This window comes from Octodon degus, unplaced genomic scaffold (assembly GCF_000260255.1).
Source record: "Octodon degus isolate 3935 unplaced genomic scaffold, OctDeg1.0 scaffold00246, whole genome shotgun sequence".
NCBI lineage: Eukaryota > Metazoa > Chordata > Mammalia > Rodentia > Octodontidae > Octodon > Octodon degus.
The window spans coordinates 1360611-1377391 of NW_004524822.1; the positions used below are offsets into that span (position 1 = coordinate 1360611).

General features: G+C 42.5%; 1 protein-coding gene across 3 annotated transcripts in view; it reads right to left on the minus strand.

Moving 5' to 3' along the window:
• Rmnd1 (required for meiotic nuclear division 1 homolog) overlaps nt 1–16781 on the minus strand; it is a 53308-nt gene that overhangs the window by 7668 nt on the left and 28859 nt on the right. For 2 of the 3 annotated variants that reach the window (XM_023706245.1, XM_004645982.2), the window contains 7 exons: nt 16513–16621; nt 13829–13904; nt 10296–10335; nt 7781–7881; nt 6314–6420; nt 4576–4640; nt 1982–2058 (listed from right to left, as the gene is read on the minus strand). In XM_023706245.1, the coding sequence (XP_023562013.1) occupies nt 1982–2058; nt 4576–4640; nt 6314–6420; nt 7781–7881; nt 10296–10335; nt 13829–13904; nt 16513–16615 (569 nt within the window). In that variant the 5' untranslated portion in view covers nt 16616–16621. Of the gene's footprint in view, nt 1–1981; nt 2059–4575; nt 4641–5486; nt 5921–6313; nt 6421–7780; nt 7882–10295; nt 10336–13828; nt 13905–16512; nt 16622–16781 lie in introns of those variants that run through there. The other variant, XM_023706244.1, reaches the window with a different exon arrangement.

Consider the following 16781-nt stretch of genomic DNA (forward strand, 5'->3'; position numbering starts at 1 on the left):
TTTGCTAAGCTTGTTCTAAGTAGGTGCTTTAGACCACTGAGCCATCTCTCCAGCCCACTATTTTGTATTCTTTAAAAAAATTTTTTAAATTAAAAACATTGATGAAATAGAAAAGATAAATTTGTTTTCATTTCTTCTATTTAAGAGGTTTCACACTATATATACATGTGATTTTGGGGGCTCGGGGACATGACACAAAAACTAGAAAGACTTGTAACAGTTACATAACTTGTGTATAAGTAGCCACTAACCAGAAAACTGCTAGAGAACAACTCAGGAAAGCAGTGGTAGACCTGCTTACCCCACCACAGAAGTGAAATCCTTTGTTCTTCCCAAGCATCGGATCTTCCAGCACACTGATGGGGCCTTCTAGGGCTCTCCTCATGGATTACATGTGTCTGCACATATGTGTACATGTGTATGTATATATTAAATATATATTTTTACTAGGGATCTGTTCTCTTACACAATGGGGTCATACCACATGTAATTTGACTTTATTTTTCATCTAGTACACCTTGCCATGTTTGTTTTATACACATTCATCATAATCCTTTTAATAGCATAAGTGCTTTTATTGTAATGATAAGAAAACTTTGGATAACAAAAGGCAGGCTTTACAGAAACATAAATCTAAGGGTATTTAGCCTCAAGTTTTAATACTATATTTGCTATACTAGATTCTGCTTGCATTAGCAAGAGAACAGGAGAGCAGATTCCTCCTCGGAGGAGAACACACGCTTTGGGGTATCTGTGCCATGCTGCTAGTTGGGCATCTGAGGCAGGGCCCCCACGTGAGAAGTACACAGGGAGAGACCCGAAGAGCATGCAGAGCAGCAACTCTTGGCGCTCTGCTGACTCATTCCTAGCCAGAAGGGGAAGAAGTGGACAGTGCTACTCACAGTAGGAGAAATAATACTCTTAAGCCCTGGGAAACTAGGAATAAGGTACACTGAAAATCTTCCTAGCCTTCTAAAATAAAGCATTAGTGTATTTTATCAATTTTAAGACACAATTGGGGTTGGGGAGATGGCTCAGTGGAATAAGTGCTTCCTTGGCAAGCGCAAGGGCCTGAGTTCAATCCCCGGTTCCGCAAAAAAAAAAAAAAAAAAAAAAAAAAAAAAAAAACACTTGTAAATCTTGGGGTTGGGGAGATGGCTCAGTGAAATAAGTGCTTCCCTGGCAAGTGCAAGGCGAGTTCAATCCCTGGTTCCGCCAAAACAACAACAAAAAGACACAATTCTTCCCATTTAGCATCCTAAGAGTAGGGGTACCTTAAAATTGATGGTGTATTACATGTGACAGGTGGGACTTGTTGCCATTATAACAGTTTATTTTCCTTGGTTCCTTTTGATGTATGCTCAAATGGGATGGTAGAGTATATATTTAAATAAGACTAAGAGGGCTAGTTCAGGAAATGTAAGTTTTAAATTATATAAGGCACAATCCTTGCCTGTGGCACTCTGCAATACAAAGAAGTAGAGTACATAAGTCTAACTCTACAGTAAATCTGTTTAGCATTATAACGCAGTGCTATTATTTTTGCTTGGAATTCCCATTGACCACGGTCTGGAATATACTGTCTTACCTTAAAAGAACATCTGCAACCCCCTCCGACATGGGGTTAATGTGGACTAACTATGATCTTTCTTGCACATGTTGAATTTCCTGCAGTACAGTCCCGCTATAAGCCCATCTGCTTCTCATCAGAGTTCTGCCTGCTTGTAATTTAATGAAAATAGCTATAATCCCTCAAAGGCATGAATGTTTACTGTTTTGTTTCTTGAGATAGGTCTTGCCATGTAGTGCAGACTAGCCTTGAACTCAGCAATCATCCTGCTTCAGCCTCGCAAGTGCTGGGATTAGAGGTGTGCTCCACCAAGCCTGGCCTAAATGTCTGCTCTTTACTATGGAACTACAGCCATGATTTCTTGGGATTCTTATGTGTATGAAATATTTTACTTATAAGAGAAAATTTTACCTTAGGGCAAAGAGTTCACCCATTTTCTGCATAGCTTCTTTATGAGATAATTTCACTTTCTTCCCAGCTTTTAAAGCCTATTTGGGAGAGAACAAAACCACATACATAGTTGGCCCTCAATACCTGTGAGTTGTGCATCTATGGATTCAACTAATCACAGGTACAAAATATTTAGAAACCATTGCACCTGTACCGAACATGTAGACTATTCCCTGGTCAGTCCCTAAACACGGCAGTGGGACAGCTGTTCACACAGCATTTACAGGACTGGAGTGTAGCTCAGCTGTTCAGGACTTGCCTGCCAAGTTGGAGGCCCTTATTTTGATCCCAAGCACTACAAAGAAAACATAACGAAGAAACAATAGAAAAACTACTGTCTACAGTATCCACATTGCATCAGGTGTCATGCAGCTGGGTACACAGGAGGATGCACATGGGTCATCTGCAAACATGGTGTCACTGTACGTGACAGTGGACCCCATGGGTGGGGGAGTGCCAGGTCTGGAGCCAATCTCCCTTGGGTACTGGGGATCACTATATGTATAGCTTTCCACTAAGAACTGGGCCCATCCCACAGATTCTCAAAGGGCATAATTTTAACTCTATTTAAGTAACTCTAAGATGATGGTGTCCCACCTGCATATCTTAACTCATGCTGAGATTTCAAACTATTACTTGGTAGGAATTTTTTTTTTCTTCTTGGTAGGAATTTTACACTTTACTTTTTTCATTTCCCTTTGCAATATTCTGGACGCTGAGTGTCCCCCATAAGGGCCAGGTTCATACTCTGGAAGGCACAGCTTCCGAGTGGGGAGGGAATGGGAGTGAGTGAGGTGGGGGATGGGGGTCTCCTGAGGGGCACTGGCGTCCCTGCGCCTCATTCTTCCTCACTCTGCTGCCTCACTGCCACAGACACACTCTCTGCCACCATGTGTCTGTGTTCTTGCCAGGAACAATGGGTCTGCCCAACCAGGAACTCAAGCTCCACACTGAGCAGGGACAGACCCCTCCCTTAGGTGAGCAGGCCTTGGGGTATGCTACAGTACCCCTCCCATCAACATTTCCTGGGACACACATTCCTAATCTAAGCAGGGCCTGTCTTCTCCTGAGAATAATTACATTATTTTGTAGCAGTAAAAACAAAATTAGTTGTAGCAAAAACGATGTTAATGGACTTTGAAATTTTAATAACTTTATAGTTTTTTTTTTTTTTGTTTTTTTTTTTTTGAACAGTACCAGGGATTGAACTCAGGACCTTGTGCTTGCCAGGCAGGTGCTTATGGCACTGATCAATCTCCCCAGCCTTCAACTTTACAGTTTTATGTAGTAAATATATATAACTAAATATATGTGTTTTATGTTTTTATTTATTTATTTTTTTGGCCGGCTCCGCCACCCACCCTGAGAGTGAGGCTGAAGTGGCATGTGATGCCGGGAATCGAACTGTGGTCCCCTGCAGCTGTCTAAGCTTGTCTAAGCAGACGCTTTAGACTGATGAGCTATCTTACCAGCCAATTTATACATTTTATTCTTATTTTTTTTGGGGGGGGGGCAGGGCTGGCGCAGCATGTGGTGCTGGGGACCAAACTGCGGTCTCTGTGCTTTGCCAACTAAGCTTGTCTAAGCAGGTGCTTTAGACTGCTGAGCTATCTGGCCAGCCCCATTATATATGCATTTTATTTTATTGTGGAACTGGGGATTGAACTCAGGTCCTTGCACTTGCCAGGGAAGCGTTTATTCTACTGAGCCATCTCCCTGGCCCCTATATATGCATTTTAAGTGCTAATTTTTTAAAAATTTTATTTATTTATTTATTTGTGTGTGTGTGTGTGTGTGTGTGTGTGTGACCAGCTCAGCCCACCAGGGGGCGGGGCGGGCTGGCATGTGGTGTTGGGGGATTGAACTACAGTCCCTGTGCTTTGCTAAGCTTGTTCTAAGTAGGTGCTTTAGACCACTGAGCCATCTCACCAGCCCCTTAAGTGTTCATTTTCTTCTCAAAATTTATCAAATTCTTTTTTTGGGGTAACTACGGATTGAACCCAGGACTTTCACACTGAACTATGTACCCATAGCCTTTTAAATTTTGAAACAGGGTCTTGCTGAGTCATGAGGTTGAGCTTGACCTCAGGACACTTCTAAAGGCCCTCCCAGTGTGGGGATTGCAGGCATGTGCCACAGTGGCTGGCCTTAGTACTTTTTCATCATGAAAAGTGGTGGTGATCGATCACCTTCCTTAGAAAGGTGAGATTTCACTGTTTTCATTTGTATTAACGTCTGCCATATAGGAAAATAATCTATATTAAAAAAAAAAAATCACTTGAGATTTTCTGTCACTGTTTTGTATGTAATTGGAAGTTTTTTCTTAAATTTCATCTAGCTTTCCTAGTGTTTGTTAGTTTATTTTTTATTTTTTTGGCAGAACTGGGGGTTGAACTCAGGCCCTTGTGCTTAACAGGCAAGCACTTATTCTACTGAGCTGTCTCCCCAGACCCATGTTTGTTAGTTTATTATCCTCATACACACATATTGTTACATTGAAGAATTTATATTTTTCCCATGTAGAAATAAAACAAGCATAAAAATGAAATAATTACCTCTGGAATTGACTGAATAGACTCAATAAATTTATCCAGTGTTGCTTCCCAAATAGCTAGTTTCACTAGGGAGAGAAAGGTAACATGGAACATTTACCATCACAATCACATTTATTCAAATGTAGAAGTGCACAGCACCTTTGCTACCTTCTCCACAGTTTAAGAAGCAAATGCTTTGTTGCACAGGTCCTGCTTTACCTTGGTCTTAACCATCCAGTAGAAAAGTATGAAGATGAAATATAGGAAGTAAAGCCATGCTGTTATGTTGAGCTGTAGGGGACTCAGGTCAGTAATTTCTGACATTGCCAGTTAAACAGAAGACCCAATGCTATTATGGGCTACTGGACTCTTTTAGAATATTTTGCTGAGTTTACACACCTATAATATTCAACAACGGAACTTAAAAACATTGGGGTATAACTATGAATGTCCATTTTGTATCTGTGTATTCAAAGTGGTTGGGATAGATATATAGTTGCATTTTCTTAATGAATAGAATGATTTTTTCTAATGGTGTTTGTAAGTAGGATCACAAGTCTGCATCTTGTACAGCAATTAACCACTAAGAAGAATATATACAGTGTATTATTTGTTGAAACTGTACTTTCGATTTGATTTGAAACTGTCTCATTGCTATATGTTTATCAATAAAACTTTGAAAAGAAAAGAAAAAAAAATTAAAAAAAAAAAAAAAGAAGAAGCAAATGCTTGAAAGGTGAAACTAGATCCCTAAGACCATTTAATTAGGATAAAGGGCAGCACTAATGTGGAAACTGACGGGAAACTGCATTTCCAAGCCCTGCTGGTGATCCAAGGAGAAGACTTTTTTTTTTTTTTTTTTTTTTTTTGGTGGAACCAGGGATTGAACTCAGGTCCTTGAGCTTGCCAGGGAAGTGCTTATTCTACTGAGCCATTTCCCCGGCCCCCAAGACCTGATTTTTTAATGGTGCATCTTGGAAGCCAGAAGGGATTACACTGCCTCCACCGGGCAGCTCTGTGGTGCTGGGGAGGTGTGCTACCCCCAGCCTTGCACTGCACAGTGCTCCAGAGGGGCGCGGACGTCCGAGTGCGGCCTGAAGCAGACGTTTGGTGAAAGGAGCAGAGCTCAGCCAGTTCTGTCTGAGGCATGGCTCTTGCAGGGAAAGCTGCTTTCACTTGGCCCCATTCCTGGAGCGCACAGGAGCGTGGTTTCTCCAGAGGCTTGGGCTGTGTCTACCTGAGCTGGAGGCCACGGACAAGGTCCCACAGAGGCGGAGAGGCCAACAAAGAAAACTAAACGGGGCAAAGTATGTTCGTACACAACAAACACGCCATGAGGAATTGCAGAGGCCATGGCTTATACCATCTGTCAGAGAAAAACTTTCCTGTTGAGTGCTCTGTGGAAACGTGCCCAAATCTTCACCAAATACTTAAATCTTATGAGGGCCAGCCAGATAGCTTAGTGGATTAAAGCACCTGCTTAGGCAGACGCAGGGACTGGGGTTTGACTCCAGGCTTGCGGTGCTGGCCTTGCCCCTCAGAGCACGCTGAGATGTGATTGAGACTGGGCGTGGTGGCAGCAGCGAGCCTGTAAGCCTAGCACTTAGGAGGCTGTAGACAGGAGGATCACTATCAGTCCGATCTGCGTAGTGAGACCCTGTAGACCCTGTACTAAATACATTAAAAAAAAACCCAAAACTTAAATTTTCTGTGATAAGATGAAAACTAATACCTTCTTCAAAAAATAGAAGTGACTTACCAGAAAGGCAAAGAGCGTTGGAGAAAGCAAATTTCTCTAGAATGGCATCATCAATATCTAATTCTGAATTCAATTTGATTTCTCCTCTGTGAAGTTTAGACTGTCCTCTGAAAAATGAAAGAAAGCATCTTATAAATCTTAATTTAAAAAAAAAATCTTAATTTTTGAAAATAATTAATTAATTTACTATATAGCCCAGGCTGGCCTTGAATTCAAGGCAATCCTCCAGCCTCAGCCTCCCAGAGTGCTGGATTTATAGGTGTGCATCTACATGCATTTTAAAAAGTACTTTAAATTTCTCTTTTGGATAAATAAACCTTATCATCTTTCTAGAGGTCATTTTGACAATATATATCAAGAGTCTCATACTCATTGATCAAACTAATTCAATTTCTAGAAATTTGTTCCATGGAAATTAAAGCTATAGAGGTTTGTGTAAGAAGGTGGTGCCTGCCTGTAATCCCAGCATTCGGGAGGCAAAGGCAGGAGGACTGTGGTGAGTTTGAAGCCAGCCTGGGCTATGTAATTACTTTAAGGCCAGCCTGAATTACAAATCAAGACTCTGTCTCAACAAACAAAACAACAGGGGCCGGGCAGATAGCTCAGCCTGGCAAGCACAAGGACCCGGATTAGGTCCCCAGTACCACATGCTATGCTGGCCCCACGTGCCGAGCCAGCCACTGATACTAGGCATGGGGGTGCACGGCTGTAATCCCAGCGCTGGGGAGGCTGAGACAAGCGGATCACTATGAGTCTGAGCTGCACAGTGAATTGTATCAAATCAATAAAAGATTTTTAAAAATTTATGTACAGAAAACTTTCTATGGTGAACTATTTAATGGAAAAGAAAAAAGGAAAGCAACTAAATGTTCAAAAGAAAGATGGTTCAGTATTAGTCTTTCCAGAACAGGTATTAGAAACAAGGAGGCACAGTGAGCCAGCATGGTGGGGCATGTCTGTAACCCCAGCACTTGAAGGCTGAGGCAGGAGGATGCTGTGAACTCAAGGCCAGGCCGAGTTACACAGCGAGTTCAAGGCCAACCTGCACTACATAGCAAGACCCTGTCTCAAAAAAAGCCTAAAAGAAAAGAAAGTGTAAGCTTTCAGCTTTGGGATTACATATCTACTTAATTTGTGGCTATGCCGACAGGTTAAAAGTTACCTGTATTTCTCTAATATTGATTGTACGACATAGCCTTTTATGTGTAGCAGTGACTTTTTTCTTAGAATTAGTCCCCATGGGGGCTGGGGAGATGGCTCAGTAGAATAAGCGGTTGCCTGGCAATGGCAAGGGCCTGAGTTCAGTCCCCGGTTCTATACACAACACACACACACACACACACACACACACACACACACACACACACACAAAAGAATTAGTCCCCATATTCATAAACAGGTCACTTCCTCTGTTGCTTCCTAGTTTCTTCCCAGTGCCCTTTTCAAGTCTGACAAAATGTCACTTACTCTATTTTCATGTAGTTAAGCTCTTCGTTTTCCCAGTGCACCAAGGCAATTTCATACGGCTGAACTTCATGTCTCTCTAGGATCTGCATCACTTGCTTCATCTGGAAAAAACAGAACATGCTCCCGAAATGAAGACCAGTCCCTCAGTGCCAGCAGCAGGGGTGCCGGTGCCTGTAAGGCCTCCCACTGCATTCCATGGCGTGCTTTTTTTCCCCTCGTCTTTTTCAGACAGAGTCTTTCTCTGCAGGTCAGGCTGACCTTGAGCTCACTCTGTAGCCCAGGCTGGTCTTGAACTTGCAATGATCCTCCTGCCTCTGCTTCCCAGTGCTGGGATTATGGTGTGCACCACCATACCTAGGCCTCACTGGCATGCTTTCTGTTGCTTAGTTTGTTTTTGTTTTTGTTTTTGTTGTTGCTTAGTTTTTGGGAAAAGGCAAACTCATGGTGACACTAAACTAACCAGGATGACACGTCATTTGTTTCTGTAGGTGGAAAATATAAATAAGCATAAATTTTTGGTATTCTACCACCCAAAGAAAATCACTGGTAACATGGTTTGTGTACATTAAATCTCTTAAAAAAAAAAAAAAAAAAAGTGAAGGCGAGTATTTGTAGAGATTTAAGCAACATAAAATGGTGCAAGAATGATCTTCTCTTGCTCATCTGAAATCCTACAAGATAATCGTGACCAAACTTGGCACATACCCTTCCACACTGTTCTACGAGCACGTGTACTCCTTTATGAGAAGGGGATCACACCACACGTAGGGACATTCTCAGCGCAATTCTTATTGGAGGAGCTGCAACTTTCTTAACCATATCAAACGTCTACTCAATGGACAGCATCTATCGAGCACATCCTCCTCACGCGTGCATCCTCAGGCTTGTGACAATACTTCTTTAGGAGCTGCCAGACCTCAAGGTAGGTGGGATGGGGTACAGCTCAAAGGTGTAGGGCTCATCTGGCTTGCATGTGGCCTTAGGTTTGAGCCCCAGTACTAGACAGTAACAAAACAGAAGCAAAAGACATGTGCTTATAATCTTGATACATGTTGCTAACCGGCTCTCCAAGACTGTTTTTCTTACTTTAAAATCCTAACATTCATGATAGTAATATAAAAACTACAGTGACTCAGGGAGACCCTGTCTCAAGAAAACTAAAAAAGGTAAAAAGGGCTGGGAGTTCAGCGTGGTGGCACACACCTGTAATTCCAGCAGGTGGGAGGCTGAGGCAAGGGATTGCTGTTTGAGGCCAGACTGAACTACACAGTAAGACCCTGTCTCATAAAGGGGTGGGTGGGGTGGGGTGGAGATGGAGCTCAGTGTGCAGATCCTGGGGTAGTCCCCAGCACTACAAAAGGAAACAGAAGCATAAATCCCAACCCCCAGGGCACTTCTAGCTTCTCCTGTCTCTGCAACTTTAGACAGACAATTTGTATCTTATATTTATTGGTCATTTATATTTCCTTTTTCCTTTAATTTCTTACCTACTAAATACATCTCTTTTGAGTAAAATTGGAATTGTTTGAAGCATATTTATTTATTTATTTATTTATTTATTTGATACAGGGTCTCACTACGCAGTTCAGACTCATAGTGACCCTCCTGTCTCAGCCTCCCCAGGGCTGGGATTACAGGAGTGTGCCACCACACTCAGTTTTGGGGCTTGGATGGCATGCAGCACAGGAGATTGAATTTGGGACCTTGTGTTTGCTAAGCTATCTCCCCAGCCCCGATTCTTACATTTTATAACCTGGTCTTTTAACTTCACTGTATCCATAAGAAACATCCCAGGAATATTTTTCCACATGGTTTTTAAGAACTGTAGTATATTTTACCCTATGGATATATTTAATAAACTTTCTGTTACTGTGTATTTTAGTGATTTCTAATTTTTTCTCGTGTAAAAAAATGCCTTGATGAACATTTTTGTACATAATTTGCCATGTATAACTGTGATTAGGGCCTTTGGCTAAGTTTTTTGTTTTTGTTTTTTTTTTTGTTTCTGAAACAGAATCTTACTAGGTATCCCTGGCTGGCCTTGAACTCACAGCAATCCTCCTGCCTCAGCCTGCCAGGTGGTGTGGGATGACAGGTGTGTACCAACACATGCATGCTACGGGGACAGCTTTCTAAGTGTAAAGTTGCTGGGTTAAATATAAAGCTTTGATGTAATTATCAAACTCCCTCTCAAACAGTTGCATTATAAATTTTGATTTTTATATTAAGGAGAGTATTACCTGTAAGTAATATGTTATAGAAAATTATGTTATTAATTTTGTACATTATAATATACAAATATAATTCTTTCTGTAGTGTTATCAGGCTCTTCACAAATCACCATGCATTTAGAAAAAGGAAAAATTTTAAAAAGCCAAAATATATTTTAGAAGGCAAAACTGACAGAATATAATGTGTAGAAAATTATCTTCCAATATTACAAACTACAGTGTCAGTTAATAATTTAGTCATAGAAAACTATATTTTAGTACTTTTATACTTTATTTATACTTACAGTTTTGTCTTTCACATTCCAAAACACAGCAGCTCCTTCCCTGATTTAAAAAAGTAAGAGTCAACTGAATGCATTATCTGGGGTTATGAAGTTACACTTAGATAACATTCAGAATAAATATGATTTATTGACTGACTAGAGAATTTGATGGGACTTCTACAATAAGAACTACTTTTTGATTCTTTTTTTTTTTTTTTTCGGTGCCGAGGATTGAACTCAGAATCTTGTGCTTGCCAGGCAGGCGCTTATTTTACTGAGCTATCTCCCCAGCCCTACTATTTTTATTCTTGATAAAACCTGATTTCTCAAATCTCCATGGCTTCTCTTTATGACAGTGCCCAAGCAGTGTCACATGGTGCCTAGTCAGTGCTGTAGGATGTTACCAGTCTTTAAAAAAAGTTGAGGGGCCGGGGAGATGGCTCAGTGGAATAAGTGCTTCCCTGGCAAGCGCAAGGGTCTGAGTTCAATCCCCGGTTCTGCCAAAAAAAAAAAGAAGCTGAATTGACCAAATACTATGTATTTGGGCATAGATTATGTCCATCAGCCTCTTGTAAAGCTGCATTTTCACGTATCTGGTTTATTTAATGTTACAGTTTATGTCTAGCTGTCCCCCAAAAGCTTCATGTGGATATCAGGGTGAGTTTCTACAGTCGGTGCCTGATTCATGGCCCAGTACTGTGACTGTGCATGTAAGTGCTACACTCACACTAGCTTGCACACAGATAAAGGATGGAGAGAAAGCAGCTTGCTCTTCCTTCTCCTCTTCCTGCTTCTGCTGTCTTCCACTGTCATGAATGGTTGCCCTCTGCCATATGCCACCCTACCTTAGAGCCAGCTGACTATGAACTGAAACCTCTACGAACAGTGACCTAAATAAACCTTTCCTCCTTATAAAAGAGCCCTCCATGGCTTCTCACAGCAACTATACAGCAGATAGCTATTACTGTGACACTATATAACTTCATATTCTCCAGATGCCTCTATGTGTGGCTAAATTCTGATGTATGGAAATCAAAAGTGAGGATATTTTTTCATGTGGGTGGTGCTGAGGATCAAACCCAGGGCTTCAGACAGGCTACTAGAAAAGTGGTTTACCAATGAGCTACATCATTAATCAAAAATTAGGAAAGTTCTGAGGACCCCACCTTAGCTCTCATAGGCGGACTCTGCTATGGGGAAAGAATAAAGGATCTTTCTTTCTTGTCTGACTCAGGGTCTCACTGTACAGTTCAGGCTGGGCTCACTTTGTAGCCCAGGCTGATCTCAAACTTGCAGCAAAGGATGATGTTTTCACTGCTGGGGAATAAAGCAAACAACCACTATGGAATAAAGCTTCCTACTTCAGAGTGCTTAGAACAGTTATAAGTAAGCCCTGGGAGGCTTCTGAATCAATCTTGATTTGGACAGAATTTATAAAGTCTAAGCCCTGTAAATCAACTTGGTCTCCTCTCTGAAGTCTGACACGTTGAGTTGGTTTGGGTAGTGAGTCAAGGGGGGTCAGGCTCTGGGCTGCCGCACTGGAGGGAAGTGTAAACAGAGTGTGACCCCATGTCATTCTTTCTACATTTCTTAGAAGTGTTTAGTAGGTATGTGGGTCTGTGTTTACTTCAGACAGACACCTCAAGTGCTGATTCCTGACAGTGATTAGCACACATAGGGGCAGTAGAGGCTCCTGAAGGAGCTGCTGGGCAGGGCAGACTGGGTGAGGAACTGAGCGAATTCAGCAGAAAGACATGCACAGGCCCAAGGAGGAGAAGGGGCCGGCAGTGTCTCAGAAGCAACAGCTACAACTGGCGAGGCCCAGAAGTCACAATGCTGGGAGCAGTCAGTGTAAAGAAGCAGGCAGACAGGGTGTGTGTCTGTGTGTACACATCTGTGGATTCCCACAACCCAGGGAGGCTGAGGCAGGGTTCACTGCAAGTTTGAGGCCAATCTGTGTAAATTAGCAATTTAGTAGAAGCCTGTCTTGAGAGGACCAGGGCTATGGATGTAGTTCAGCATGAAGGCTGTAGTTCAAACCACAGTACAGTGGTAGAGGGCAGGAACACTGGCTGAGGTCACCTGGATGGAGCCCAGGGAATTCTGAGCCACAGCTGTCCTCATGGGAGCTGCCCACTGAAGATCGAACCTGTGACAAGTGAGTCAAACTAACACAGGCAAGGAGGATGCAAGCAGTGCATGGGGCTGCAGGGGAGGAGAGGGTCTCAGGACAGGGCCTGGAGGGCATTCAGCCAGCGAATCATCACTCTGAGGCAGGAGCAAGCCAAGTGCGCCAAGCCCTCCTCGAATACCAGGCTGACACAGCGGTGCCCAGAAGCTAGCGCTGCAACGCAGCACTCGATGGCACCTGTGGCCAACTAGAGGCACTGTGAGTGCAACCTGAGGTGGACTCCAAACGCCAGGATGACAAGAACAGTGGCAAGTCTCGCTACTGATGATATGCTCACAGGATGCAATCTGGGGTCAGACAGCCCACTGAATGGGTCTTCAGGCAGCAGGACATTATTATTCATTCTGTTCAACATTTGCTTCATCCTATTTATCAGTGCACTGCCTGGGAAGTGCACCATCGTCACACGTGAGGCTTATGTCACACTGCATTAGCAGCTGAAGTCCTCCAAAATCCTGCTTTGCGCTTGAGGCACTGCGATGGTGGTATTCTAACTGGATTAAGGGTAAGAAACTTGGATTTATCTGAAGTTAGGGCCAAAGAGAAGACATGCATCCACACTAACAAGCAGGCTTCCAGTTTACAACCATAAGGACGCAGGCCACACAAACACTCAGGCAGAGCTTGGACCTTTTTGTTTTGTTTTTGAGACGAGTCGCACTGTGTTGCCTTGACCTCCTGCCTGAACTCCCCCATAGACTTTGAAGCCATCCACGGTGCGCTTTCAAGTCTAGATGCCTATGGGTGGTCCGTGTGCTTCTATTCTGCCACTTGGGAGCACTGGTCCCACGACTCCAGCTGCCAAATGGAAAGAGCAGAGGCTCCGAGTGTCGTGAGGACAGCAGGAGACTGTCACCCGTGGGGCTGTTCCCACTGTCACTCCTGAGTGGCCACTTCATTGAGGTGGGTGTTACAACCATCTTCAAATAAACAGTAAGCTGCGTGAGCCAGGATTCCAGTATGAAATTTCTAGAGAGGTTGTATGTGGGGGGAGGCCTACAACTTTAGCTGAAATCTGCACAAGGGAAAGAAGAAAAGCAAGAAGAGGGCCAGAAGGAAAGGAAAGTGAGGTAGCATGTGCCAGGGACAAGCCAGTGAGTAGACAACAGGTACTTCACCAAACCCAGCCCCATGTTTACCAGTGGAGCTAAAGCAAGGAAAACTACTGTATTAACTTCCAAAATAGTTGAAAGACTTTGTGCCAGGTTTTATCAGACAGCCCCTAAACCTGCCAGACATCAATGAACAGGTACGTCAGCACTCTGCGCATTCTGACCATGAGGACTGGAAACTGCACTCGTGCCTCGCAGGGACCACAGCGGTCGCAAATGCGCCTCCCAGTGGGGTTGCTCCTCCCTCTCACCTGAAGAAGAATATGGTTCCAGGATCACCTTCTTTTGCAGAACTTTCCACACCCATCACCAAAATATTTGCTGCATCTGCAATTTAAAATAAATCGATACAAGGCTATGTTGTGTTACAAGGTGACATAAGATCTTAAGAACCACCTGTACACATTTTTATGAAGTACTTATAATCACTTTATATACCACAAAGCATTCTATCATATAATCTCTAGCTTTCTAGACTTTGGAAGGGATTTAAGATACGAAAATGAAAACCCTAACAAATGACATTCCTAAAATATTCCTCATGGGGATTCTTTGCTAGTATTATGAGTCCTATTTATAATTGCTCGTTCACACCCCCTCTGCTTCAGTAGCTATTAGTCGAGTTAATAAATGTCAGTGTTAGGTTCAATACAACTAAGGTTTAAGAATTAAATTCCTACAAAATTGATTTAAAATAAATTGTGCTCTTTCTTTATATACCACTTTATATTTTTTATATTCCCAAACTACTCATTCTATTGAATTAAATAATACTGTATAAAGTTGGCAATAAAAGAAAATATACAGAAATAAAGACGTCAGCTGGGTGTGATGGTGCATGCCTGGAATCCCAGCAGCGGGGAGGCTGAGGCAGAATTGCTGTGAGTTCAAGGTCAAATAGTGAGTAAAAGTCCAGCCTGAACTGCATAGTGAGACTCTGTCTCAAAAAGACAAAAAACAAAACGAAACAACCAATGATGCCTATCATTTAAAAACATACTTAAAAACTTTAACTGTAAATATTATCAAAGGTACACCAATATACATGAATAAGCAACTGCTTAAAAATTAATGTAGTACTACCTCTTACATAAATGTTTTATGATGTAAACTGTAAAGATGTTATTAAGATATAATTATCAACTTGTAAAAAAGTTATATACAATTTTTTTTCATAGTACTAGGAAATGCTATCCTCAGTTCATCCTCGTCTGTTTTTATTTTTTATCTTGGGACCAGGTCTTGCTAGACTGCCCAGGCAGGCCTGCAGCTTTAGTCCTCCTGCTGCAGCCTTGTGTGGCTGGGGTTGCAGGTGTGCCACCATGACTGGCTGTACGCCAAAGCTTCAGACTCTTGGTAGAGATCAAATGCGAAGCTACGCTGTCAGGGTGAACTCCATCTTGCTCAAGCACTACATCCTGTACAGGACACTTTGCTTACCCCACCAAAAGCAGTAAGAATGAAATGCAAAAGACCGCTGAGGTGCAAGGTCCTGAATGTGATCCCCTGCTGGAAACAAAACCAAATGCCCCAGGCCGTAACACTCAGCTCTGTAGAGCGCGCAGCCACACGCCTGCCAGCCTGCAGTGCCTGGTGTGGCCTGGACTGTACCGATCTTGGGGGCTCTGGGCACAGCTGTTGTCCCAAGTCAAACTGTTCATTTTGTCATCAAGTGGCACAGTCTGTTCACATCATCAAGGCCAACAAAGCACAAGGACACTTCAACTGTCTGTGGGATCAAAGAGTCTTTATAAAGAATTTTCTCTGTAGCAGGAAGGTTTGTATCTTGCTATTGTTACTATTGTAAGGCAAAGTGATAAACTTTCTGGATATTGGGTTACCTTGAGATTCATTGTAAATTTTTTTTTTACCAAATATTATAAGTTATTTTTAATATAAAGTAAGCTAATGTCTCAAGAATTCTTCCTGGTGTTGGCCTAAAATCCAGTGAAGTTTAATTTTCTTTTTATATTCATTGTGTTTATCTTTTCATTAATTCAGTGAGATTTTAAAGTTCTGGGCTAGTCAATTTCTTTTTAGAGGATCTTCATTTCTATTAATTTCATGGCTCCATAGTGCTAAAGCAACTTTTTAATGTGAAAGAAAAGTAGTTTGGGGCTACAGTTTTGGCAAGTGTTCTCCAAAGGCCTGTATGTTAATAAAAAGGTTTGCAGGTAGGGCCCAGTGGGAGGAAATGAGGTCACTAGTGAGGTACAGGCTCCTTTTCTTCCTGTTTGCTTCCTGGCTCTACTCTGTGCTCCCACAGGACTGTTGCCTTGCCACAGGCCCGAGTGTGATTATGGACCAAACCCTCCCAACCATGAGTCAAAATGAACCTTGCCTTCGGAAAGGGGCTAGCACACATGATCCTTGATGTTCCCAAGTATCAGTGATTCTTTTGCTTTGTTTTTTGATAGGGTATCTGTAGCTCAGGCTGGTCTTGAACTCATGGAGATCCTCCTGCATGCTGGGATTACAGATGTGCATCACCATGCTCAGTCTCAGTGATTCTTTTTTTTTTAGTGATTCTTTAAAGATCAAATTATATCAACTTTAATCTGAGAACTAAATTCTATATAAATACTTAGTTTCTTCACAAGTCATTTGCATTAACATTTGATATCTCAGGATACAATCAACAGAAAAAGGAGATGCAAATAAATGCATGCTTCCGACAGTATCACAGCAGAATTATTATTATTATTTTTTTTAAATTTTATTTATTTGTGTGTGTGTGTGTGTGTGTGTGGCCAGCTCAGCCCACCAGGGGGCCAGGCTGGCTGGCATGTGTTGCTGGGGGATCGAACCGCAGTCCGTATGCTTTGTTGCAGCTTGTTCTAAGTAGGTGCCTTAGACCACTGAGCCATCTCACCAGCCCCAGAATTATTTTTTAATACACTGTAATATACTTGGCCCTGGGGCCCAGCAGAAGTACCTGTAGGCAAGCTTGTGACTTCCACATACCCGGAGGAGGTCAGGTCCTGAGACAGATTCTCCAAATGATATTCATCTGCCGTGGCGAATGCTGTGCAGTGCATCAGGTTCTGTTTCAGGGATGGGCACAAGCAGGGTCACCAAGAGGCTCACACACCTGTGGTGCCTCCTGTGCCCCATTAGGGGACCTCATACAGCAAAGCCAAGTTATCTTCAAGATACCTCAAAATTTCTACAAGGGATGCATAGAAGATGGAGAAGATACAGGGA